Source organism: Heterodontus francisci, chromosome 19, assembly GCF_036365525.1.
Source record: "Heterodontus francisci isolate sHetFra1 chromosome 19, sHetFra1.hap1, whole genome shotgun sequence".
NCBI classification, from domain to species: domain Eukaryota; kingdom Metazoa; phylum Chordata; class Chondrichthyes; order Heterodontiformes; family Heterodontidae; genus Heterodontus; species Heterodontus francisci.
In genome coordinates this window covers 94,051,921-94,076,443 of record NC_090389.1, presented here as the reverse complement: position 1 = coordinate 94,076,443, position 24,523 = coordinate 94,051,921, and the positions used below count along the sequence as shown (strand labels likewise).

At 50.0% G+C, this 24,523-nt stretch overlaps 1 protein-coding gene across 1 annotated transcript in view; it reads right to left on the bottom strand.

The window, feature by feature from the left end:
- rft1 (RFT1 homolog) overlaps window positions 1-21,075 on the bottom strand; it is a 77,936-nt gene extending 56,861 nt beyond the window's left edge. The window contains exons 1-5 of the mRNA XM_068052243.1: window positions 20,908-21,075; window positions 18,761-18,846; window positions 14,953-15,069; window positions 3,499-3,688; window positions 2,507-2,608 (exon numbers count right to left, since the gene is read on the bottom strand). Coding sequence (XP_067908344.1) covers window positions 2,507-2,608; window positions 3,499-3,688; window positions 14,953-15,069; window positions 18,761-18,846; window positions 20,908-20,970 — 558 coding nt within the window. The 5' untranslated portion in view covers window positions 20,971-21,075. The remainder of the gene's footprint in view (window positions 1-2,506; window positions 2,609-3,498; window positions 3,689-14,952; window positions 15,070-18,760; window positions 18,847-20,907) is intronic.
- Between the last annotated feature and the right edge of the window lie 3,448 nt (window positions 21,076-24,523).

Genomic DNA, 24,523 nt, shown 5'->3' with positions numbered 1-24,523 from the left:
GCTAATGGGAAGATTCTTGGTAGTGTAGATGAACAGAGAGATCTTGGTGTCCAGGTGCATAAATCCCTGAAGGTTGCTACCCAGGTTAATAGGGCTGTTAAGAAGGCATATGGTGTGTTAGCTTTTATTAGTAGGGGGATCGAGTTTCGGAGACACGAGGTCATGCTGCAGCTGTACAAAACTCTGGTGAGACCGCACCTGGAGTATTGCGTGCAGTTCTGGTCACCGCATTATAGGAAGGATGTGGAAGCTATGGAAAGGGTGCAGAGGAGATTTACTAGGATGTTGCCTGGTATGGAGGGAAGGTCTTACGAGGAAAGGCTGAGGGACTTGAGGTTGTTTTCGTTGGAGAGGAGGAGGAGGAGAGGTGACTTAATAGAGACATATAAGATAATCAGAGGGTTAGATAGGGTGGATAGTGAGCGTCTTTTTCCTCGGATGGTGATGGCAAACACGAGGGGACATAGCTTTAAGTTGAGGGGTGATAGATATAGGACAGATGTGAGAGGTAGTTTCTTTACTCAGAGAGTAGTAAGGGCGTGGAACGCCCTGCCTGCAGCAGTAGTAGATTCGCCAACTTTAAGGGCATTTAAGTGGTCATTGGATAGACATATGGATGAAAATGGAATAGTGTAGGTCAGATGGTTTCACAGGTCGGCGCAACATCGAGGGCCGAAGGGCCTGTACTGCACTGTAATGTTCTAAAAAAAAAAAAAGAGCTCCAAAGAAAAAATTCTCTACTTTTCAGTTAACTGGTGTGTGTGTGAGGGACTAAGGTAAATAAGGAACTTTCATATTTCAATCTGTGTTAATGCGTTGCTTCATTACTGGTTAAGTCTTGTTTTATAATAAACTGATAATTTTGTTGTTTATTGAAGAAACCTGGTTGGTGTATTTTTATTCTAGGATAAAAATAGAGTCTATCGGTAACTGGGTAAACATTTAAATATACGTTGTGACTTGTGGAGAAGTGAAGCTAGAAAAAAAGTGCATTCCTTCCACCTCGGTCCTAACAAAATGACTGATTTGATCGAGTTCTTTGATGAATATACGAATTAGGAGCAGGGGTAGGCCACTCGGCCCCTCGAGCCAGCTCCACCATTCAATAAGATCATGGCTGATCTGATTGTAACCTCAACTCCACATTCCCATCTACCCTAATAACCTTTTACCCACTTGCTGACATGGAGTAACAAAGTATTAGTGAGGGGAGTGCGGTTGATGTTGTGTATATGGACTTTAAAAGGCGTTTGATAAGATACCACATAATAGACTTGTTAAAAAAAAATTAAAGCCCATTGGAGTAAAGGGGGTAGTGACAGTGTGGATACAAAATTAGCTTAGGGGCAGGAGGCAGAGAGTAGTAAACAGTTTTCCAACTGAAAGGAGATGTAGTGGTGTACCCCAGGGGTTGGTATTTGGACCACTGCTCTTCTTGATATATATGGACTTGGATATACAGAGTATAATTTTAAAGTCTGCAGATGACATGAAACTGGGAAATGTAGTAAACAGTGAGGATGATAATAACAGACTTCAGAAGGACATACTGACTGATGAAATGGACAGACGCATGGCAGATAAAATTTAACACAAAGAAATATGAACTGATACATTTTGGTAGCAAGAACGAGGAGAGGCGACAAACTGAAGGGTGCAATTTTAAAGGGGGTGCAAGAACAGACAGACCTGGAGGTGCGTGCGCACAAGTGAAAGTGCAAAAACAAGTTGAGAAGGCTTGCAGGTTCCTTGGTTTTATAAATGGACGCAGAGGGTACAAAAGCAAGGAAATTATGCTAAAACCTTTATAAATCAGTGGTTAGGCCCCAAATGAGTACTGTGTTGAATTCTGGGCATCACACTTTATGAAGGCTGTCTGGGCCTTGGAGAGGGTACAGAGATTTACTGAAATGATACCAAAGATGAGAGGCTTCAGTTATGTGGAGAGACTGGAGAAGTTGGGGTTGTTTTCCTTAGAGCAGAGTAGGTTAAGGGAGATTAGATAGGTGTTCAAAATCTTAAAGGGTATTGATAGAGTAAATAAAGAGAAAGTTTCTTGTGGCGGAAGAATCGAGAACCAGAGGACAGAGATTTAAGGTGATTGGTAAAAGAACGAGAGATGACATAAGGAGTTTTTTTTTAAAAACACACCTGAAAGGGTGATGAATGCAGATTCAATAGTAACTTTCAAAAGGGAATTGTTTAAATACTTGAATGGAAACTTTTGCTGGGCTATGGGGAAAGAGCAGGGGAGTGGGACTAATTGTGGGTCACAACCTGGACCAGCACCAGATTAATGGGGTTTCTGTTCACCAAAGCATCGTCTGGTGGCAAACCCTTTAATGTTGGGGATGGAGAGATCGGGCATGGTTATCGTTATATCACAAGCAAGCGACAGTCTGCCCAAATGTGATTGAGGAACATACCTTGGGTAAACAGCTTTCCTTTAACACATTCTGGACACAGGGCTCTGGATATCTAGCCGGTCAAAATAAATCCAACCCACCTGGGCAAGAGAGAATACGTAGAGACCCCAGTGTGGTACGACCGTGACACACACAACAGTCAGTATACACTTTGCAGCCACGGCCAGACTTTCAGCAATCATCTGCAACATAAACAAACAAAGTGCAGACAAGGCACGAAACCTGAGAAACTACTAACCAGCCAAGGTTGACCCCCACCCCAGACCCAAGGTCAGGGAACCAATCTCCCAATGCCACCCCGACTCAGACCAGAGGGTAGGGAACTGACTTCCCCGCGCCACCCCGACTCAAACCCGAGGTCAGGGAACTGAACGCCGCCTTGCGACCACCAACCCCAGCCCCGACTCGGACAACTGACCTCCCCCACCCACCCCAACTCAGACTAGAGGTCAGGGAACTGACCTCCAACCACCACCTCGCCCCCTACCAGGACCCAGACTACAGGTCAATAATACAGCGCAAGGGAATCAGTCACAGGGACATTTTCCCGATTTACCATATGGGTCAGTCTGCCCACTGGGGAGGTAACATTAGCAATCCAAGACAAGAGAGAGCAAATGGAATACACAAACACAAAACGGAACAGAAGCAGTTCCAAACTGAGATGTGGTTGATCAATGATTTCCTGATCAACGGGCCAATGGGTCTCACAGGCCATACACAGTCTGTGCAGAGTTAGTGGATGTGTACTCAAATTGGCCTCAGCACCTTTACATTAGCAAAGAAAATAAATCAGCCAGGGTTCCTGCTACTGATCACTGTCCAGTGACCCCTGTGGATGTGGATATTGGGTCAGGCAAGATCAGGTTTGGCTTGATGCCTCCCAAAGCTCACTGTCTAGTGTCGCACAAGACCAGCAGCCACCTGGGCAGAGCAGTGAAGGTGTGAGCACCTCCGGATCTAGACCCCAGTAGATGTCAGCAAATTCAGGGGAGGAGAACCCTGAAAAAAAAAGCAATGGAGCAAAAGTTCTTAAGATTAATAAGTCAGTCTCCATATGTACATGGCTCACCTTTAGCCTCACCAACATATGCACCTGCGCCAGCACCCACAGTGGCTCAGAGAGGAGTTCCACTACAGCAGAGACACCGAATGCCACCACTCCAACCTCATAATGTGGTATCAGAACAGGGTCTGGGATCGTCACCAACTGCAGCCAGATCCAACCCAAGAGCAAAGCCCAGAGTATCCCCAGGGGAACGCTGAAATAAAAAGCACCCAAAGAATCATTCCTACAACACACACTTAATAAGCCATACAACAGGGCAACTGGATCAAAATCCTGAAACTCTCTTCCTAACAGCACTGTGGGTGTACCTACCCCACATGGACTGCAGTGGTTCAAGAAGGCAGCTCACCACCACCTTCTCAAGAGCAATTAGGGATGGGCAACAAATGCTAGCCTTGCCAATGATGCTCACATTCCACAAAAGAATAAAAGAAAAAAAAAATCAGGGCTATCATAGGGCAAACATAGTCAGAGATCAAACTTAACACTTTGGGAATTTATAGTTTCTGAACACAGCAGAGCTCTGGTTTCTGATGCCAATCTCTTCTAACTCTGCACAGAATGAATTGCAAGGATTTCAGTCCCAGTGAACTGACCCGTTTTGGTGGCTGATTAATTTGCAAAGCAAATGTGGAGTCTGATTTCAACAGCAAGTGAAACCTGCTATAGCTCGACACAGAATTAGGCAATTATGGAGTTACTGCAGACAGTTCCCCCAAACCCTCTTGGTCCTCAACCCCCCCTCATACAAATTCCACCTTCACTCCCCTTCCCGGCCCCTCCCTCCACACAACCAACTCCCACCTTCTCCCCACCCCACCCATTCCCCTCCTCACAAACCCACCCCATGCAACTTACCCTTGGACCCCTCCCCTCCTTACCTCTTCTCCTCCACTCCTCACCTTCTTCCTCCCCCCATGTCTTGCCACCCTTTAATCTGCCTTAAACCTGCAAAAGATTGAACTCAGATTGTCCAACAGGTTTGAGATTCTTTCAGCTTGAATGGATGAGAGCGAGGGCTGCAAAGTGGATGAAAAACTGACCATGGCACCATGGTACAGTAAGCCATTCAAGCAGGAGGAGTAAATAGGAATAAACTGGTTGTAGGAGATAGTTCGTCAGGGGATAGACACAGTTCTGTGCAGCCGAGAGCGAGAGTCCAGAAGGCTGTGTTGCCTGCCAGGTGCCAGGGTTTGGGACATCAGCTCAGGAGTGGAGAGGAACTTGGGAGTGGGAGAGGGAGGATCCAGTTGTTGTGGTCCATGTGGGTACTAACAACATAGATAGACTAAGAACGAGGTCCTGCATAGGGAGCAGCTAGGGGTTAAATTAAAAAGCAGAACCTCAAAAGGTAATAATCTCTGGATTATTAGACCAGAGCAGCGGCAGTCGGCGGCGGAGCTGGGAGGAGGCGGATCCGGAGCAGGACCTGGAGAAATAAAGAGTGGAGCTCAAGGCCCTCACCTAACTCAGACCAGAGCGGCGGCAGGCTCTCTAGCTGTGGCAGCAAGCGCTGGGTTTCAAAAGAGGAAACAAAACTACCAGTGACATCACGGGAAATCTAAGTTGATTGGTTGGGTAGGTAACAGCTGTTATTGCCTGTAAATAGCTTAAAAAATCAGGGAAAAAAGTTTTTTTTTTTTTAAACCCTCAAATAGCTACCTTTTAAGTGATAAGGTTAGTACTACTAAGGTTTTGTTCTAAGTAGTGTTCTTTTTTCTTTCTTTTCTTTTCTTTCTTTCTTAGTAGTGTAATTTATTAATAATTGTTACTTAGAATAGTGCGTTTGGACAGTCAGGCTGTGAGTTGTGTGTGAGGGATTTTACTGACTTGGGGAAGGAGATACTGTTTGCAAGTCTTTCTTTTCTGCCTTTTCAGCCTCCACAGTACAGGGGAAGAAGCTGATTGGCCAGTAACTGATAAGTTATTCCATTTATTACATGAGCAATAGTTAGTTTGTAAAGCTAAGTAATGGCAGGGCAACTCGGCCAAGTGGAATGTGCCCCCTGTGGCAAGTCGTGGACGCACAATGTGTCCTTGACAAACACATCTGCAGCAAGTGTCACTGGCTGCAGAAGCTTGAGCTCTGGGTTTTGGAACTCGAGCAGCGGCTGGAGTCACTGTGGCACATCCACGAGGTAGAGAACTACGTGGATAGCACGTGTCAGGAGGTAGTCATCCCGGAGCTTAGGAGAGCACAGGGTGGTGGCCAGACAGAGAAGAAGGTCGAGGCAGGTAGTGCAGGAGTCCCCAGAGGGCATTCCACTTTCTAACCGGTATTCAGTTCTGAGTACCGATGGGAGAGAGGGTTCCTCTGGAGAGTGCAGCAAGAGTCATGAACAGAGCGCCATGGGTGGCTCAGCTGTGCAGCGGGGGAGGAGAAAGGACAAGAGAGCAATAGTGATAGGGGATTCTATAGTTAAGGGAACAGATAGGCATTTCTGTGATCGCAGACGTGATTCCAGGATGGTATGTTGCCTCCCTGGTGCAACGGTCATGGATATCACCGACCAGCTGAAGGGCATTCTGGAGGGCGAGGGTGCACAGCCAGAGGTCGTGGTCCACATTGGTACCAACGACATAGGAAGAAAGAGGGATTGAGGTCCTGCAGGCGGAGTTTAGGGAGTTAGGAACGGGATTAGCAAGCAGGACCTCAAAGGTAGTAATCTCCAAATTACTCCCAAGGCCACGTGCTAGTGAGTATAGAAATAGGAAAATACACCAGATGAATGTGTGGCTGGAGAGATGGTGAAGGAGGGAGGACTTCAGATTTCTGGGGCATTGGGACCGGTTCTGGGGAAGGTAGGACCTGTACAAGCTGGACGGTCTGCACCTGAACAGGACTGGGACAAATATCCTTTCAGGAAGGTTTGCTAGTGCTGTTGGGGATGGTTTAAACTAGCTAGGGGGCTGGGAACTTAAGCACAGTCTTAGAGAGGATAATTGCAGGGAAGGGAACAGGAGGCAGAAAATTAGCGAGTGACTCTGAAAGACAGATGAAGCAAAAAGGTTAAAAAGTGTGCAGCACAAGAATTTGGCAGTGTTAAAAGGTATTTATTTAAATGCAAAGGAGTATAGTAAATAAAGCTGATGAGCTGAGGGCACAGATAGACCATGGCAACATGATATTGTTGCTTTAATGGAAACTTGGTTTAAGGAGGGGCAAGAATTGCAACTCAACATCCCTTGATATACAGTTTTCAGGCGGGATAGAGAGGGAGATAAAAAAGGAGGGGGTGTAACATTATTAGTTCTTTTAGGCCTCCTTATCTCGAAAGACAATGGATACGCGCCTGGAGGTGGTCAGTGGTTTGTGAAGCAGCGCCTGGAGTGGCTATAAAGGCCAATTCTGGAGTGACAGGCTCTTCCACAGGTGCTGCAGAGAAATTTGTTTGTCGGGGCTGTTGCACAGTTGGCTCTCCCCTTGCGCCTCTGTCTTTTTTCCTGCCAACTACTAAGTCTCTTCGACTCGCCACAATTTAGCCCTGTCTTTATGGCTGCCCGCCAGCTCTGGCGAATGCTGGCAACTGACTCCCACGATTTGTGATCAATGTCACACGATTTCATGTCGCGTTTGCAGACGTCTTTATAGCGGAGACGTGGACGGCCGGTGGGTCTGATACCAGTGGCGAGCTCGCTGTACAATGTGTCTTTGGGGATCCTGCCATCTTCCATGCGGCTCACATGGCCAAGCCATCTCAAGCGCCGCTGACTCAGTAGTGTGTATAAGCTGGGGGTGTTGGCCGCTTCAAGGACTTCTGTGTTGGAGATATAGTCCTGCCACCTGATGCCAAGTATTCTCCGAAGGCAGCGAAGATGGAATGAATTGAGACGTCACTCTTGGCTGGCATACGTTGTCCAGGCCTCGCTGCCGTAGAGCAAGGTACTGAGGACACAGGCCTGATACACTCGGACTTTTGTGTTCCGTGTCAGTGCGCCATTTTCCCACACTCTCTTGGCCAGTCTGGACATAGCAGTGGAAGCCTTACCCATGCGCTTGTTGATTTCTGCATCTAGAGACAGGTTTCTGGTGATAGTTGAGCCTAGGTAGGTGAACTCTTGAACCACTTCCAGAGCGTGGTCGCCAATATTGATGGATGGAGCATTTCTGATGTCCTGCCCCATGATGTTAGTTTTCTTGAGGCTGATGGTTAGGCCAAATTCATTGCAGGCAGCAGCAAACCTGTCGATGAGACTCTGCAGGCACTCTTCAGTGTGAGATGTTAAAGCAGCATCGTCAGCAAAGAGGAGTTCTCTGATGAGGACTTTCCGTACTTTGGACTTCGCTCTTAGACGGGCAAGGTTGAACAACCTGCCCCCTGACCTTGTGTGGAGGAAAATTCCTTCTTCAGAGGATTTGAACGCATGTGAAAGCAGCAGGGAGAAGAAAATCCCAAAAAGTGTGGGTGCGAGAACACAGCCCTGTTTCACACCACTCAGGATAGGAAAGGGCTCTGATGAGGAGCCACCATGTTGAATTGTGCCTTTCATATTGTCATGGAATGAGGTGATGATACTTAGTAGCTTTGGTGGATATCCAATCTTTTCTAGTAGTCTGAAGAGACCACGTCTGCTGACGAGGTCAAAGGCTTTGGTGAGATCAATGAAAGCAATGTAGAGGGGCATCTGTCGTTCACGGCATTTCTCCTGTATCTGACGAAGGGAGAACAGCATGTCAATGGTTGATCTCTCTGCACGAAAGCCACACTGTGCCTCAGGGTAGACGCGCTCGGCCAGCTTCTGGAGCCTGTTCAGAGCGACTCGAGCAAAGACATTCCCCACTATGCTGAGCAGGGAGATTCCACGGTAGTTGTTGCAGTCACCGCGGTCACCTTTGTTTTTATAGAGGGTGATGATATTGGCATCGCGCATGTCCTGGGGTACTGCTCCCTCGTCCCAGCACAGGCATAGCAGTTCATGTAGTGCTGAGAGTATAGCAGGCTTGGCACTCTTGATTATTTCAGGGGTAATGCTGTCCTTCCCAGGGGCTTTTCCGCTGGCTAGAGAATCAATGGCATCACTGAGTTCCGATTTGGTTGGCTGTATGTCCAGCTCATCCATGACTGGTAGAGGCTGGGCTGCATTGAGGGCAGTCTCAGTGACAGCATTCTCCCTGGAGTACAGTTCTAGGTAGTGCTCAACCCAGCGGTCCATCTGTTTGCGTTGGTCAGTGATTATGTCCCCCGATTTAAATTTGAGGGGGGCGATCTTCTTGATGGTTGGCCCAAGAGCTCTCTTCATGCCATCATACATTCCTCTGATGTTTCCGGTGTCTGAGGCCAGCTGAATATGACTGCATAGGTGTTGCCAGTAGTCGTTTGCGCAACGCCTCGCTGTTCTTTGTGCAGTACTTCTGGCTGCTTTAAGTGCTGCGGATGTTAACTCGCTGGGGGCTTTCTTGTAGTTCAACAGTGCAATGCGCTTAGCGGCTATGACAGGTTCCAGCTCTTCATTATGAGATTGAAACCAGTCTGCATTTCTCTTCGCACTTTTGCCGTAGGTGGTCAAAGCTGACTCATAGATGGCGTCTCTGATGTGGGCCCACTTGGTCTCAGCATCCCGTGGGAGTGTTTTGAAGGGCTGTTACAAAAATTTCTAAATTCACTTGTAACAGCTGTGGGTGAGAAATTCTGCTCGTGTTGATGCGCGGGTGGCCCTTCTGCTTGGAATGATGCAACTTCTTTGGTCTGAGTCTAACCTTGCTGCACACCAGGGAGTGGTCGGTGTCGCAGTCCGCACTGTGGAAGCTGCGTGTGATTTGAAGACTGTTTAAGGCGGCTCGCCTTGTGACAATGAGGTCTAGCTGGTGCCAACGACGCGATCTTGGGTGCCTCCATGAAACCTGGTGACAGGGTTTAGTGTGAAAGAACGAGTTGGTGATGCAGAGGTTATGATAGGTACACAACTCAAGCAGTCTCTGCCCGTTCTCATTCATCCTTCGAACGCCATCGCGCCCAAGGCAGGAGGGCCATGAGTCATGGTCGGCCCCAACCCTGGCATTAAAGTCCCCCAGCAGGAATAGCAAATAAATAGTAAATAAAGCTGATGAGCTGAGGGCACAGATAGACCATGGCAACATGATATTGTTGCTTTAATGGAAACTTGGTTTAAGGAGGGGCAAGAATTGCAACTCAACATCCCTTGATATAGAGTTTTCAGGCGGGATAGAGAGGGAGATAAAAAAGGAGGGGGTGTAACATTATTAGTTAAGGAAGTAATAACAGCTTTGAGGAAGGACGATATGCTAAATGAATCACCAAATGAGGCCATATGGGTGGAGCTCAGAAATTTAAAAAAGGGCAGCCACACTACTAGGAGTGTACTATAGACCCCCAAATGGTGAGAGAGAGATAGAAGAACAAATATGTAGGCAAATTTATGAGTGCAAAAACTATAGGACAATAATAGTTGGGGATTTCAACTTCCCCAATATCAACTGGGATACAATGTGAAGGGTACAGAGGGGACAAAATTCTTGAACTGCATTCAAGAGAACTTTCTGAACCAGCATGTAACAAGCCCAATGAGAGGGGGCACAATTCTAAATTTAATTTTCAGTAATGAAATTGGGCAAGTGGAGGAAGTAACAGTGGGTGACCATTTTGGAGATAGTGACCATAATACAGTAAATATTAGCATAATCATGGAAAAGGACAAAGATAAAACAGGGGTAAAAGTTCTAAATTGGGGGAAGGTAAATTTTAAGAAGCTGAGAGGTGATCTGGCAAAAGTAGACTGGATACAGCTACTTGAAGGAAAATCAGTGGCAAACCAGTGGGAGGCATTCATAAGCGAGATACTACAGGCACAGTGTAGCCATATCCCCACAAAGATAAAGGGTGGTACTGCCAAATCTAGTGCCCCCTGGTTATCGAGAAGCTTACAGGGTAAGTTAAAGCAGAAAAAGAAAGCTTATAACGATCACAAAAAACTTAATACTTTAGAAAGCCTACAGGAGAATAGAAAGTGCAGTGGTGAAGCAAAAAGCAAAGAGAGAACATGAAAAATTATTGGCAGGTATGGGCGTCCAATCTCTCTCCACCTCCATCCCCCACCAGGACGGTTTGAGGGCTCTCCACTTCTTCCTTGAACAGGGGCCCAACCAGTCACCATCCACCACCACCCTCCTCCGCCTGGCTGCACTTGTTCTAGAACAAAAGAACAAAGAAAATTACAGCACAGGAACAGGCCCTTCGGCCCTCCAAGCCTGCGCCGATCCAGATCCTCTATCTAAACATGTCGCCTATTTTCTAAAGGTCTGTATCTCTTTACTTCCTGCCCATTCATGTATCTGTCTAGATACATCTTAAAAGACGCTATCGTGCCCGCGTCTACCACCTCCGCTGGCAACGCGTTCCAGGCACCCACCACCCTCTGCGTAAAGAACTTTCCATGCATACCCCCCCTAAACTTTTCCCCTCTCACTTTGAACTCGTGTCCCCTTGTAATTGAATCCCCCACTCTGGGAAAAAGCTTCTTGCTATCCACCCTGTCTATACCTCTCATGATTTTGAACAACTTCTCCTAGTTATGCTTGTCTTTTTGTGGGATATGTCGAACATTCCTTGTTCCAGTCCTACTCAGGCCCCCTCCCCCAACTCTTTTTCCGGTACATTGATGACTGTATCAGTGCCGTTTCCTGCTTCCGCCCCAAACTGGAAAACTTTATCAACTTTGCTTCCAATTTCCACCCTTCTCTCACCTTTACATGGTCCATCTCCAAAACTTCTCTGCCCTTCCTTGACTTCTCTGTCTCTATCTCTGGGGATCAGCTGTCTACTAATATCCATTATAAGCCCACCAACTCCCTCAGCTACTTCTTCACACCCTGCCTCCTGAAGGACTCCATTCCATTCTTCCAGTTTCTCCATCTCCGACACATCTGCTCTGATGATGCTACCTTCCATGACAGCGCTTCTGATACGTCTTCCTTTTTCCTCAACCGAGGATTCTCCCCCCACTGTGGTTGACAGGACCCTCAACCGTGTCCGGCCCATTTCCCGCACCTCTACCCTCACCCCTTCCCCTCCCTCCCAGAACCGCGACTGGGTTCCCCTTGTTCTCACTTTCCACCCTTTGAGCCTCCATAACCAAAGGATCATCTCCAGCCATTTCCGCCACCTCCAGCTTGATGTCACTACCAAACGCATCTCCCCCTCCCTTCCCCTGTCAGCATTCCGAAGGGATCGTTCTCTCTGCGACACCCTGGTCCAATCCTCCCTTACCCCTCAACACCTCATCCCCTTCCCACGCAATCACAGGAGGTGCAATACCTGCCCTTTTACCTCCTCTTCTCCCTATCCAAGGCTTCAAACTCCTTTCAGATGAAGCAGCGATTTACTTGTACTTCTTTCAATGTAGTATACTGTATTCGCGTCTCACAACGTGGTCTCCTCTACACTGGGGAGACCAAACGCAGATTTGGTGACCGCTCTGCCGAACACCTCCGCTCAGTCCAAAAGCATGACTCCAAGCTTCCGGTTGCTTGTCATTTCAACAACCCCCACCCCGCCCCCCCCTCCCCTGCTCTCATACCCACATATCTCGCATGGGTTTGCTGCAGTGTTCCAGTGAGCATCAACGCAACCTCGAGGAACAGCATCTCATTTACTGATCAGGCATACTACAGCCAGCCGGACTGAACACTGAGCTCAATAATTTCAGAACACGACGGGCCCCACTTTTTATTATTTTTTTTTAAATTTGTTTAGTTTATTTTAGTTTGTTTCATCATTCTTTTTTTTAACCACGTGCCTACGCATTGTTTTTTTTTCATGTTTGTGCTTTGGGCCAGGGCTGTTCATTTTTCTGTCAGTTAAAACCCTCGCTGCACTAATGCTTTCTTTCAGCACACTGTTAACATACCGTTTGCCTTTGCTCCATGACCTTCTGGTCAGTTATTCTCTGTGACCCTCTGTCCTTTCAACACCTCTTTTGTTATCATCTCTTGCCCCACCCCTGCTTTATTTGCTGAAAACCTTTTACATTTCTAACATTTGTCAGTTCTGATAAAGGGGCACTGACCTGAAACGTAACTCTGCTTTTTTCTCCACAGATGCTGCCAGACCTGCTGAGTATTTCCAGCATTTCTTGTTTTTATTTTGGATAGGTTGGGGTTGTTTTCCTTAGAACAGAGGAGGCTAAAGGGTGACTTAATAGAGATGTACAAAATTATGAGAGGCCTAGAAAGAGTAGACAGGAAGGACCTGTTTCCCCTAGAGGAGAGGTCAATTACCAAGGGGCACAGATTTAAGGTGATTGGTAGAAGGATCAGAGGGAAAACTTTTTCACCCAGAGGGTGATGGGTGTCTGGAATTCACTGCCAGGAACAGTGATGGAGGCAGAAACCCACAATTCTTTTAAAAGGTACCTGGCCAATCATTTAGGACTAAGATCAGGAGAAATTACTTCACTCAAAGGGTTGTGAATCTTGGGAATTCGCTACCCAGAGGGTTGTGGATGCTCCATGGTTGAACATATTTAAAGCTGGGATATATCAGATCTTTGGTCTCAGGGAATCGAGGGATATGTTGAGCAGGCGGGAAGTGCGATTGAAGCCCAAGATCAGCCTGATCTTATTGAATGGAGGAGCGGGCTCCATGGGCCATATGGTCTACTCCTTTCATGTGTTCTCACATCAAACATGCTTCGTGCATTTGCATCAGATGGTTGAAGAGTTCTTATGACCATTGACATAGGTTTTGAGTGGACACTACATACCCAACAACACTGTCTGCGATTGATATTCGATCCAATCATTGTCAAGCAGGCCACTGAGTCTAGAGAACGCCAAAAATTAGTGGTATAGTGGACAGTGAAGAAGGTTGTCTAAGGATACAACAGGATAATGATCAACTGGGAAAGTGGGCAAGGGAGTGGCAAATGGAATTTAATGCAGACAAGTGTGAAGTGATGCATTTTGGGAAGTTAAACCAGGGCAGGACATATACAGTGAATGGCAGGGCCCTGGGGAGTGTTGTTGAGCAGAGAGACCTTGGGGTGCAAGTACATAGTTCCCTGAAAGTGGCAACACAGGTAGACAGGGTGGTGAAGGTGGTGTGTGGCACGCTTGCTTTCATCAGCCGAGGCATTGAGTACAAGAGTTGGGACGTCATGTTACAGTTGTACATAACGTTGGTTAGGCCGCATTTGGAGTACTGTGTGCAGCTCTGGGAAGATCTGCAGGAAAGATGTGATTAAGCTAGAGAGGGTGCAGAAAAGATTCACAAGGATGTTGCCTGGTTTGGAGGGCTTGAGTTATAAAGAGAGATTGGATATGCTGGGTCTGTTTTCCCTGGAGCGAAGGAGGCTGAGAGGGGACATGATAGAGGTATATAAAATTGAGAGGCATAGATCGGGTAGACAGCCGGAGTCTGTTTCCCATGGTAGGGGTGACTAAAACTAGAGGGTATAGATTTAAGGTGAGAGGGAGGAGGTTTAAAGGGGATCAAAGGGGTAAATTTTTCACACAAAGAATAATGGGTATCTGGAATGAGCTGCCTGAGGTAGTGGTGGAGGCAGGAACAGTAGCGACATTTAAGAGGCATCTGAACAGGTACTTGAATGAGCAAGGCATACAGGGATATGGAATTAATGCAGGCAGGTGGGATTAGTATAGATAGGCATTATGGTCGACATGGACGCGGTGGGCCGAAGGGCCTGTTTCTATGCTGTACGACTCTATAACACACGGTGCCCACCCTCCGTGGGCTCAGCGAACGTGCGGCACCCACATCCAAGTGTTCAAAGGATGCACAGTGCTAAAGTGCTTCAGGCCTCATGCTTCACGACAAGTGCATAATTGGCTGCAACATGCTCCAGGCTTTTTTTTTTCTAATTCTTTCATGGCATGTGGACACCGCTGGCTAGGCCAGCATTTGTTGCCCATCCCTAATTGCCCTTGAACGCAGTGGCTTGTCTCAGTGGCCATTGTAGAGGGCATTTCAGAGTCAACCACATTGCTGTGGGTCAGGAGTCACATGTAGGCCAGACCAGGTAAGGACAGCAGAATTCCTTCCCTAAAGGACACTGGTGAACCAGATGGGTTTTTACGACAATTGATGATAGTAATGGCGCCATGAAACTGAGATTAGCTTTCAATTCCAGATTTTTATTAATTAATTGAAGTTAAATTCCACCAGCTGCTGTGGTGGGATTTGACCCAGTGTCCCCAAGTCATTAGCCTGGGCATCTGGATTACCAATCCAGTGACATTACCACAACGTCACCGTTTTCCCCCACCAGTTTCTGAGAGTATACGCAGAAGTTCTTATTCCTCGTCAATATTTACAGTGAACAAAGAGCAGAAAGGAGCTTTAGCAGTCTGCAGCTTTCCAAATCTGTATATTACCAATGGGGAGCCTCAGCCAGAGGACACCCCTTCCATTGAGCCAGATGTTTGATCACTAACAATAGGGAGATACAGACCAGCATCATTAACATCCATAGGACACTCACGTTAACCAGAGCAGGTTTATAATCTGAGCCCATTTCTGATCCACACCAACATTCAGGCAGGCTTTTCGAAATGCTTCTCGTGCAAGGAAAACAACTGTAGAATACAGCAGCATGAGCCTGGAAGGAGAGATCGGCAGCAGTTACCCAAAGACAAGGTTCACTTATGGCCAAAAGTAAAGTGCAGGAGAAGTACACAACCTGTGTCCATCCCAAATTATACACTGCATCAGGACTGGGGAGAATGGTACATGGGGCCATAGAATGATACAGCACAGAAGGCGGCCATTCAGCCCATCATGCCTGTGCAGACTCTTTGAAAGCACTATCCAATTAATGCAGTTCGCCTGCTCTTGCCACATCGTCCAGTAATTATTTTTGCCTTCAATATTTTTCCAATTCCCTTTGGAAAATTATGAATATGCTTCCACCACCTTTTCAGGCAGCACATAAAAATTGTTCCCTCATGTTGCCTCTGGTACTTTTGTCAAACACTTTAAATCTGTGTGCTCTGGTTACAGACCCTCCTGCCACTGGAAAAAAGTTTCTGCTTATTTACTCTATCAAAACCCTTCATAATTTTGAATACCTCTATTAAATCTTCTCTTAACCTTTATGCTCTAAAGAGAACAATCCCAGCTTCGCCAGTCTCTCCACATTAAGTGAAATTTCTTATCCCTTGTACCATGCTAGTAAATCTGTTCCCTACCCAAGGCCTTGACATACTTCCTAAAGTGCAGTGCCCAGAACTGAAGACAATACTGAAAGCTGGGGTCTAACCAGTGTTTTATAAAGGATCACCATAACCTCCTTGAGGAATATAAAGACAATAGGAAGGAACTTAAGCAAAGAGTTAGGAGGGCTAAAAGGGGTCATGAAATGTTATTGGCAAACAGGATTAAGGAGAATCCCAAGGCTTTTTATACATATATAAAGAGCAAGAGGGTAACTAGGGAAAGGGTTGGCCCACTCAAGGACAGAGATGGGAATCTATGTGGGGAGCCAGAGGAAATGGATGAGGTGCTAAATGAGTACTTTGCATCAGTATTCACCAAAGAGAAGGACTTGGTGGATGATGAGCCTAGGGAAGGGAGTGTAGATAGTCTCAGTCATCTCATTATCAGAAAGGAGGAGGTGTTGGGTGTCTTGCAAAGCATTAAGGTAGATTAGTCCCCAGTGCCTAATGGGATCTACCCTAGAATACTGAGGGAGGCAAGGGAAGAAATTGCTGGGGCCTTGACAGAAATCTTTGCATCCTCATTGGCTACAGGTGAGGTCCCAGAGGACTGGAGAATAGCCAACGTTGTTCCTTTGTTTAAGAAGGGTGGCAAGGATAATCCAGGAAATTATAGGCCGGTGAGCCTTACGTCAGTGGCAGGGAAACTATTAGAGAGGATTATTCGGGACAGGATTTACTCCCATTTGGAAATAAACGAACTTATTAGCGAGAGACAGCATGGTTTTGTGAAGGGGAGGTCGTGTCTTACTAATTTGATTGAGTTTTTTGAGGAAGTGACGAAGATGATTGATGAAGGAAGGGCAGTGGATGTTATCTATATGGACTTTAGTAAAGCCTTTGACAAGGTCCCGCATGGCAGACTGGTGCAAAAGGTGAAGTCACACGGGATCAGAGGTGAGCTGGCAAGATGGATACAGAACTGGCTCTGTCATAGAAGACAGAGGGTATCAGTGGATGGGTGTTTTTCTGAATGGAGGGATGTGACTCGTGGTGTTCCGCAGGGATCAGTGCTGGGACCTTTGCTGTTTGTAGTATATACAAATGATTTGGAGGAAAATGTAGCTGGTCTGATTAGTAAGTTTGCAGACGACACAAAGGTTGGTGGAGTTGCGGATAATGATGAGGATTGTCAGAGGATACAGCAGGATATGGATCGGTTGGAGACTTGGGCGGAGAAATGGCAGATGGAGTTTAATCCGGACAAATGTGAGGTAATGCATTTTGGAAGGTCTAATGCAGGTGGGAGGTATACAGTAAATGGCAGAATCCTTAGGAGTATTGACAGGCAGAGAGATCTGAGCGTACAGGTCCACAGGACACTGAAAGTGGCAACGCAGGTGGATAAGGTAGTCAAAAAGGCATACCGCATGCTTGCCTTCATCGGTCGGGGCATAGAGTATAAAAATTGGCAATTCATGTTGCAGCTGTACAGAACCTTAGTTAGGCCACACTTAGAATATTGCGTACAATTCTGGTCGCCACACTACCAGACGTTTTTTTACACAGAGGGTGGTGAGTGCCTGGAACTTGCTGCCAGGGGAGGTGGTGGAAGCAGATACGATAATGACATTTAAGAGACATCTTGACAAATACATGAATAGGATGGGAATAGAGGGATATGGGCCCCGTAAGTGCAGAAGGTGTTAGTTTGGCAGGCATCAAGATCGGCGCAGGCTTGGAGGGCCGAATGGCCTGTTCCTGTGCTGTACTGTTCTTTGCTTTTGTACTGTATGCCTCAGTTAATAAAGCCAAGGATCCATATGCCTTCTCAACTTGTCCAGTCACCTTCAAAGATTTGCATAAATACATCCCAAGGTCTCTGTATTCCTGCACCCCCCTTTAAAATGGTGCTATTTATTTTATATTAGTCACATACTGGCTGCGGTCAATAGCCAGAATTGCAGCAGGCTGACCTGGGAAGGTGACACCCACAGCCCACCGCATTAAAGGAGTGATGCTTTTCAAAATGTCAGCCGAGGAACTGCTGCTGCTGCAGGGTTGGGGATTTGGTGGCAGGGTCAATATGGAAAAAGATGGTGGGAAGGGGATTGTAGGCAACAGTCGCAGACTCATGTCCCACTTACTATATACACACACACACACAGTTCATCTTTGCATGGGGTTAGCGACATACCAAACGTTAGCAGCCGCACATGTGACACACGCTCCAGTTCTCCGTGCGCCCTATGTGGTTCCACATGCATCAGTCTCCACCCACCTATCAACCCACCAGCAGGCAGACCCCTTAAACAGACCAACCAAAAACTATCTGGGCAGACAAAAAACAAAATCATTTCATCCTTCTCTGTATAAATTTCATCCACCACGTTTCTACCCATTTCAACAGTGTTACTATCCTCCTCTTTGTTTACTACATTTCCAAGTTTCATATCATCTGCAAACTTTGAAATAATGCCTTGTATAGGCAAGTAGTGTAGCAAGTCCTGGTTATTAATATATATCAAAAAGAGCACTGTTCCCAATACTGACTCCTAGGGAACACCACTGGATGGAGGCGAGAGGCACTCGCTCTGGTCTAAGAAAACGACTTACCACTGTTCGCTGCTTTGTAATCCTTAGCCAACTTTGTTTCCACAGTCACTGCCCCTTTAATCCCATGAGCTTCAATTTTGCTCACAAGTCCATGATGTGGTATACTGTCAATCACCTTTTTTAAAGTCTATATAGGCAAAATCCAATCGCACAACCTTCCTCAATCTTCTCCAGTCCTTCATCAAAGAACTCACTCAGGTTAATAAAAAAACATTTGGCTTTAAAACTGGTCAGTATTTCCTGAGTTTATGCTCTTGGCGTTTTCTTTTTAAAAACAGGGGTATAACACATTTGTTATCCTCCAGTCCTCAGTGTCCAATGGGATTGGGGAGGATGGTACGTGAGATTAATGCCTAGTGGGATAGGATGAGCACTGATGGGCCTAATTGTTTTCTCATAAGTTTCTGCTACTAAACTCCTTTGTGTCTGTACACATCAACTGATTTTTACATCCTGGAGAAACAAATCTAGGTTCAAAAGAAGTTTAAGTGGGATCTGAATAAAATGCCGAGCTCTTACCTCACATTGACAACACCAATGGTCTCCTTAGATACGTAGCGTAGGGTGTATGCATTCAACACAAAGGTCAGCACCCGAAACAGCACCTGATACCCAGGAAAAAACATGGTGAAAATCATCCTCCACAAATTCAAAGTCTGACAATCACACCAGAAAATCTCAACTTCAACAAGGAAACCATCTTTTCTGCTCCTAGCCAAAAGCCTTGATTTTAGGGAGGGGGGGAGTGGAGGGAGGAGAAGGGGGAGAGAGAAGGGGGAGGGGGGGGGAGAGGGAAGGGGGAGGGGGGTGAGGGAAGGGGGAGGCGAGAGGGTGCGGGGGGGGGGCGAGAGGGTGCGGGGGGGGGCGAGAGGGTGCGGGGGGGGGCGAGAGGGTGCGGGGGGGGGCGAGAGGGTGCGGGGGGGGCGAGAGGGTGCGGGGGGGGCGAGAGGGTGCGGGGGGGGCGAGAGGGTGCGGGGGGGGGCGAGAGGGTGCGGGGGGGGGCGAGAGGGTGCGGGGGGGGGGCGAGAGGGTGCGGGGGGGGGCGAGAGGGTGCGGGGGGGGGCGAGAGGGTGCGGGGGGGGGCGAGAGGGTGCGGGGGGGGGCGAGAGGGTGCGGGGGGGGGCGAGAGGGTGCGGGGGGGGGCGAGAGGGTGCGGGGGGGGGCGAGAGGGTGCGGGGGGGGGCGAGAGGGTGCGGGGGGGGGCGAGAGGGTGCGGGGGGGGGCGAGAGGGTGCGGGGGGGGGCGAGAGGGTGCGGGGGGGGGCGAGAGGGTGCGGGGGGGGGCGAGAGGGTGCGGGGGGGGGCGAGAGGGTGCGGGGGGGGGCGAGAGGGTGCGGGGGGGGGCGAGAGGGTGCGGGGGGGGGCGAGAGGGTGCGGGGGGGGGCGAGAGGGTGCGGGGGGGGGCGAGAGGGTGCGGGGGGGGGCGAGAGGGTGCGGGGGGGGGCGAGAGGGTGCGGGGGGGGGCGAGAGGGTGCGGGGGGGGGCGAGAGGGTGCGGGGGGGGGCGAGAGGGTGCGGGGGGGGGCGAGAGGGTGCGGGGGGGGGCGAGAGGGTGCGGGGGGGGGCGAGAGGGTGCGGGGGGGGGCGAGAGGGTGCGGGGGGGGGCGAGAGGGTGCGGGGGGGGGCGAGAGGGTGCGGGGGGGGGCGAGAGGGTGCGGGGGGGGGCGAGAGGGTGCGGGGGGGGCGAGAGGGTGCGGGGGGGGGCGAGAGGGTGCGGGGGGGGGCGAGAGGGTGCGGGGGGGGGCGAGAGGGTGCGGGGAGGGGCGAGAGGGTGCGGGGGGGGGCGAGAGGGTGCGGGGGGGGGCGAGAGGGTGCGGGGGGGGGCGAGAGGGTGCGGGGGGGGCGAGAGGGTGCGGGGGGGGCGAGAGGGTGCGGGGGGGGGCGAGAGGGTGCGGGGGGGGGCGAGAGGGTGCGGGGGGGGGCGAGAGGGTGCGGGGGGGGGCGAGAGGGTGCGGGGGGGGGCGAGAGGGTGCGGGGGGGGGCGAGAGGGTGCGGGGGGGGGCGAGAGGGTGCGGGGGGGGGCGAGAGGGTGCGGGGGGGGGCGAGAGGGTGCGGGGGGGGGCGAGAGGGTGCGGGGGGGGGCGAGAGGGTGCGGGGGGGGGCGAGAGGGTGCGGGGGGGGGCGAGAGGGTGCGGGGGGGGGCGAGAGGGTGCGGGGGGGGGCGAGAGGGTGCGGGGGGGGCGAGAGGGTGCGGGGGGGGGCGAGAGGGTGCGGGGGGGGGCGAGAGGGTGCGGGGGGGGGCGAGAGGGTGCGGGGGGGGGCGAGAGGGTGCGGGGGGGGGCGAGAGGGTGCGGGGGGGGGCGAGAGGGTGCGGGGGGGGGGCGAGAGGGTGCGGGGGGGGGCGAGAGGGTGCGGGGGGGGGCGAGAGGGTGCGGGGGGGGGCGAGAGGGTGCGGGGGGGGGCGAGAGGGTGCGGGGGGGGGCGAGAGGGTGCGGGGGGGGGCGAGAGGGTGCGGGGGGGGGCGAGGGGGTGCGGGGGGGGGCGAGGGGGTGCGGGGGGGGGCGAGGGAGTGCGGGGGGGGGTGAGAGGGTGTAGAGGAGGGAGGTGAAGGGGGGACAGTGGGGCGGGAAGAGGGTGACTCGGGCAGGGAGTGGATCCGGATGAACGGGATCTTGCTGTGCTCCAGTTTCCTTCGCGACAGGGCGCCCGGGCCTCGGCTTTTCCGCACCTGTAACCCTGCGGTATAGGAGGTTTGTCGGGCCGCGCTCCTCAGCATCTCCTGGGATCGCATCGCCACCAAACACCCGGCTTCAGGCCGCACCTCGACTCCCGGCCTCCCAGTAAAGGTGCTGTCGCCGCTTCTCTGCCGGCAGAAAGTCTCAGCGAGGAACCTTTAATGATTGACAGTGGGGGCGGGGCCTGGGAGTCCTCCAGAAGCGGCAGGTCAGAGTGTGAAGACTTTATTCTCATGTTGAGGGGATGATGGTGTTTCTCGCTGGACCCGCATTTATCCCCATCCCCGAACTGCCCTTGAACTGAGTGTCTGCTCGGCCATTTCACAGGGTAGTTAGGAGTTAACCACATTGCTGTATCATGTAGGCCAGAGCAGGTAAGGACAGATTTCCTTTCCTGAAGAACATTTGTGAACCAGATGAGTTTTTCGGACATTCGATTATAGTTTAATGCACCATTCCTGAGACTAGCTTTCAATTACAGATTTTTATTAATAATTGTATTTAATCTCCACCAGCTGCCATCGTGGGATTTAATAACCTGTCCCCAAGGCATTAGCCTGGGCCTCTGGATGAAATTACAGCTACACCACCATCTCCCCTGAGTGTGAGGTGACTGTGTTTGAGGCACAATCTGAGCATTCAGTGTGAATGCAGAGTGTGAGAGGGCACTGAGTGTGAACACTACTGAATTTACTGAGTTCGCTGTAGGTCGCAGCAGTGGACCCGGAAATGGGCACCGTTCCCATTTGTCATGTGGGCAGCCAGCCGACTGTGATCACGCAGCTGCCATTTTGCACAATGGAGGCGCAAGCCCCCCCCCCATCACATGGCGGGGGCAGGAGGCGTGACACCGAATATGGCTTCAGATCATCAGATGACTCCAGAGCAGGTGCTGGGGCCATATTTAAAGCACTGCCAGCCTTGCTTGGATTGCATCCTTGCATTCATTTGCTGCTCGCTGCTCCAAACTGAGACCCATTTTGTATTGATACTGGACTCCCCCCAACCCTCCAAGGCAGACCTCGCAGGATGGCCAAGCCAAGACACAGGTTGGCCCCGTGGTTTAGTGATGCCTCCCTTCAGATTCTCCTCCAGGCTGCAAGGGAAAGCTGGGAAGTCCTCTTCCCCAGCAATGGCAAGAAGAGGTCCTCCTGCCTGACAAGGCAAGCCTGGATGGAGATAGCTAAGGAGGTCAGTAGCCATGGGGTCACACTTCGGAACAGGGTACAGTGCAGCAAGATGGTCAATGACCTCCTGTGTTCTGCCGAGGTGAGTGCTCCAAACCTTTTTTTTTAAGTGATTGCAAGTGGCTATGCAGGAGGATGCAGGATATGGGGAGCAAGGCACTACAAGTGTGCAGACAAAGGGGCTTGGGCATCACCTCAACTTGACAGACGCATGGCTGCATCTTGGCCACAGGCCACCTTCTTTCACAGATCACCCATCTTAACTCCTGTGAGAACGGATGGCAGCATGAGCTATATGTGATACCCCAGTAGAGGACGAGGGGCTGACACTAGCAGAACTGTCATGTTGATCTCTCGGTGAAGTATGATTATCTCCACCTTTCCACTTGCAGGACAAAAGGGTCGATAAAAGGACGGAGACAGGCAGAGGCATACCAGATCTTCAGCCTGTCATCACAGCCGTGGAAGAGGTATTAGAATCAGCAGGGCCACAGGGCGGCCGCACCATATCCAATGGAGAGACTGGAGTCACCGCGGAAGAGAGTGAGGATTGCCTTTCATTGACATACAGATCACTTCTGGAGACCCGCATCATGTGTGGTTGGCATGCAAAGATCTGCACAGCCTAACCCACACATTTTTAACAAAAGCAAAATAGTGCGGATGCTGGAAATCTGAAATAAAAACAGAAAGTGCTGGAAATTGTCAGCAGGTCTAGCATCATCTGTTGAAGAGAGAAACGGAGTTAATGTTTCAGGTCTGTGACCTTTCATAAGAACTGGCAAAGGTTAGAATTATAATAGGCTTTGAGCGAATGAAAAGGGTCGTGGGAAGAAGAACAAAAGAGAAGGTGTGTGATAGGTCAGAGATTAAATGACTAAGATATCACAGAACAAAGGCAAAGGGACTGCTAATAGTTGTATTAAATGACAAAGCATTAGTCCAGAGAGAGTGTTAACAGCAGAATAATCTCCAAAAGCAAAAACCTGAAAAACAAATTTAAGACAAGACATGGTTTAAAATTAAAAAAGACAGTCATGCTGTGAAATTGTTGAACTCTGTGTTGAGTCCAGAAGGCTGTAGAGTGCCTAATTGGAAAATTAGGTGTTGCTCCTCAAGCTTGCGTTGATGTTCACTGGAACATTGCAGCAGGCCAAGGACAGAAATGTGGGCACGTGAGCAGGGTAGTGAATTAAGATGGCAAGCAACTGGAAGCTCGGAGTCATGCTTGCGGACTGAGCGGAGGTGTTCCACAAAGCGGTCACCCAAGCTGCATATGGTTTTCCCAATGTAGAGGAGAACGTATTGTGAGCAGCGAGTACAGTATACTAAATTGAAAGAAGTGCAAGTAAATCGCTGCTTCACCTGGAAGGAGTATTTGGGGCCTTGGGTAGTGAGGAGAGAGGAGGTAAAAGGGCAGGTATTACACCTGCGATTGCGTGGGAAGGGTTCGTGATGTCGGGCGATGGAGGAGTGGACCAGTGTGTCACGGAGGGAACGATCCCTTCGGAATGCTGATAGGGAAGGAGAAGATGTGTTTGGTGGTGGCATCATGCTGGAGGTGGCAGAAATGGCGGAGGATGATCCTTTGGATGTGAAGGCTGGTGGGATGGAAAGTGAGGACAAGAGGAACCCTGTCATGGTTCTGGGAGGGAGAGGAAAGGGTGCTTTTTTTTCTCTCGTGCAGGTCAGCGTCTGCAGGAGACTCAACCAGAAGGGGGACAGCTGTCAACCTCTGAGGAGGAGGAGCACTCAGAGGATTCACCGTCCCATGACTCTCCTGCACCTTCCACCAGCGCAGATACTTTCATCTCGGTGAGTTTCTGCTCGGCTGTACTATCAAGGTCACAAGCTGGTGAGAGCACCTCGTGTGATTAAATGACTTGATCTGGGCTCGGCCCAACCCGACCCGAGCCCGAAAGCTGGCCCCGGAAGATGGGCTAGACTCGACCCGTACCCGACCCATGTCGTCGGATTCGGGTCAGGTAGCAGGCCTCTACCTGAGGGCGCTCTGAGTGTGGACAGCGGATCCTCAGCCCCTCTGCCAATGAGCCCAACTCCAGCAGCCGCAATGCTTGAGTGCAGGAAACCCTCAGGCAGCCTTGGCTTTCCAGGCCTCAGGCAGCCAGAAGATGGCCACCAAAGTCATCACAGGCCAAGGGGCAGCGTGATCAGCAGTCTGCCTCCAGCCCAGCTGCTAGCGCTGGGTTCACACTTCGTAGAAACACTCGCAAACTTATAAAGAAAAACTCCTGGACCCAATTGGGGGTTCACGGGTGTTTGATGTCTGACATGTGATCATTCTACCATACCTTAATTATGAGCTGCTAACTTCCCCCTTCCTCCTTAGTGGAATGACAATGTAAGCAAAGCCCTCATTTAAATACGATCTCCCAAGGGCACTGGCACGTATTTCAGCTGG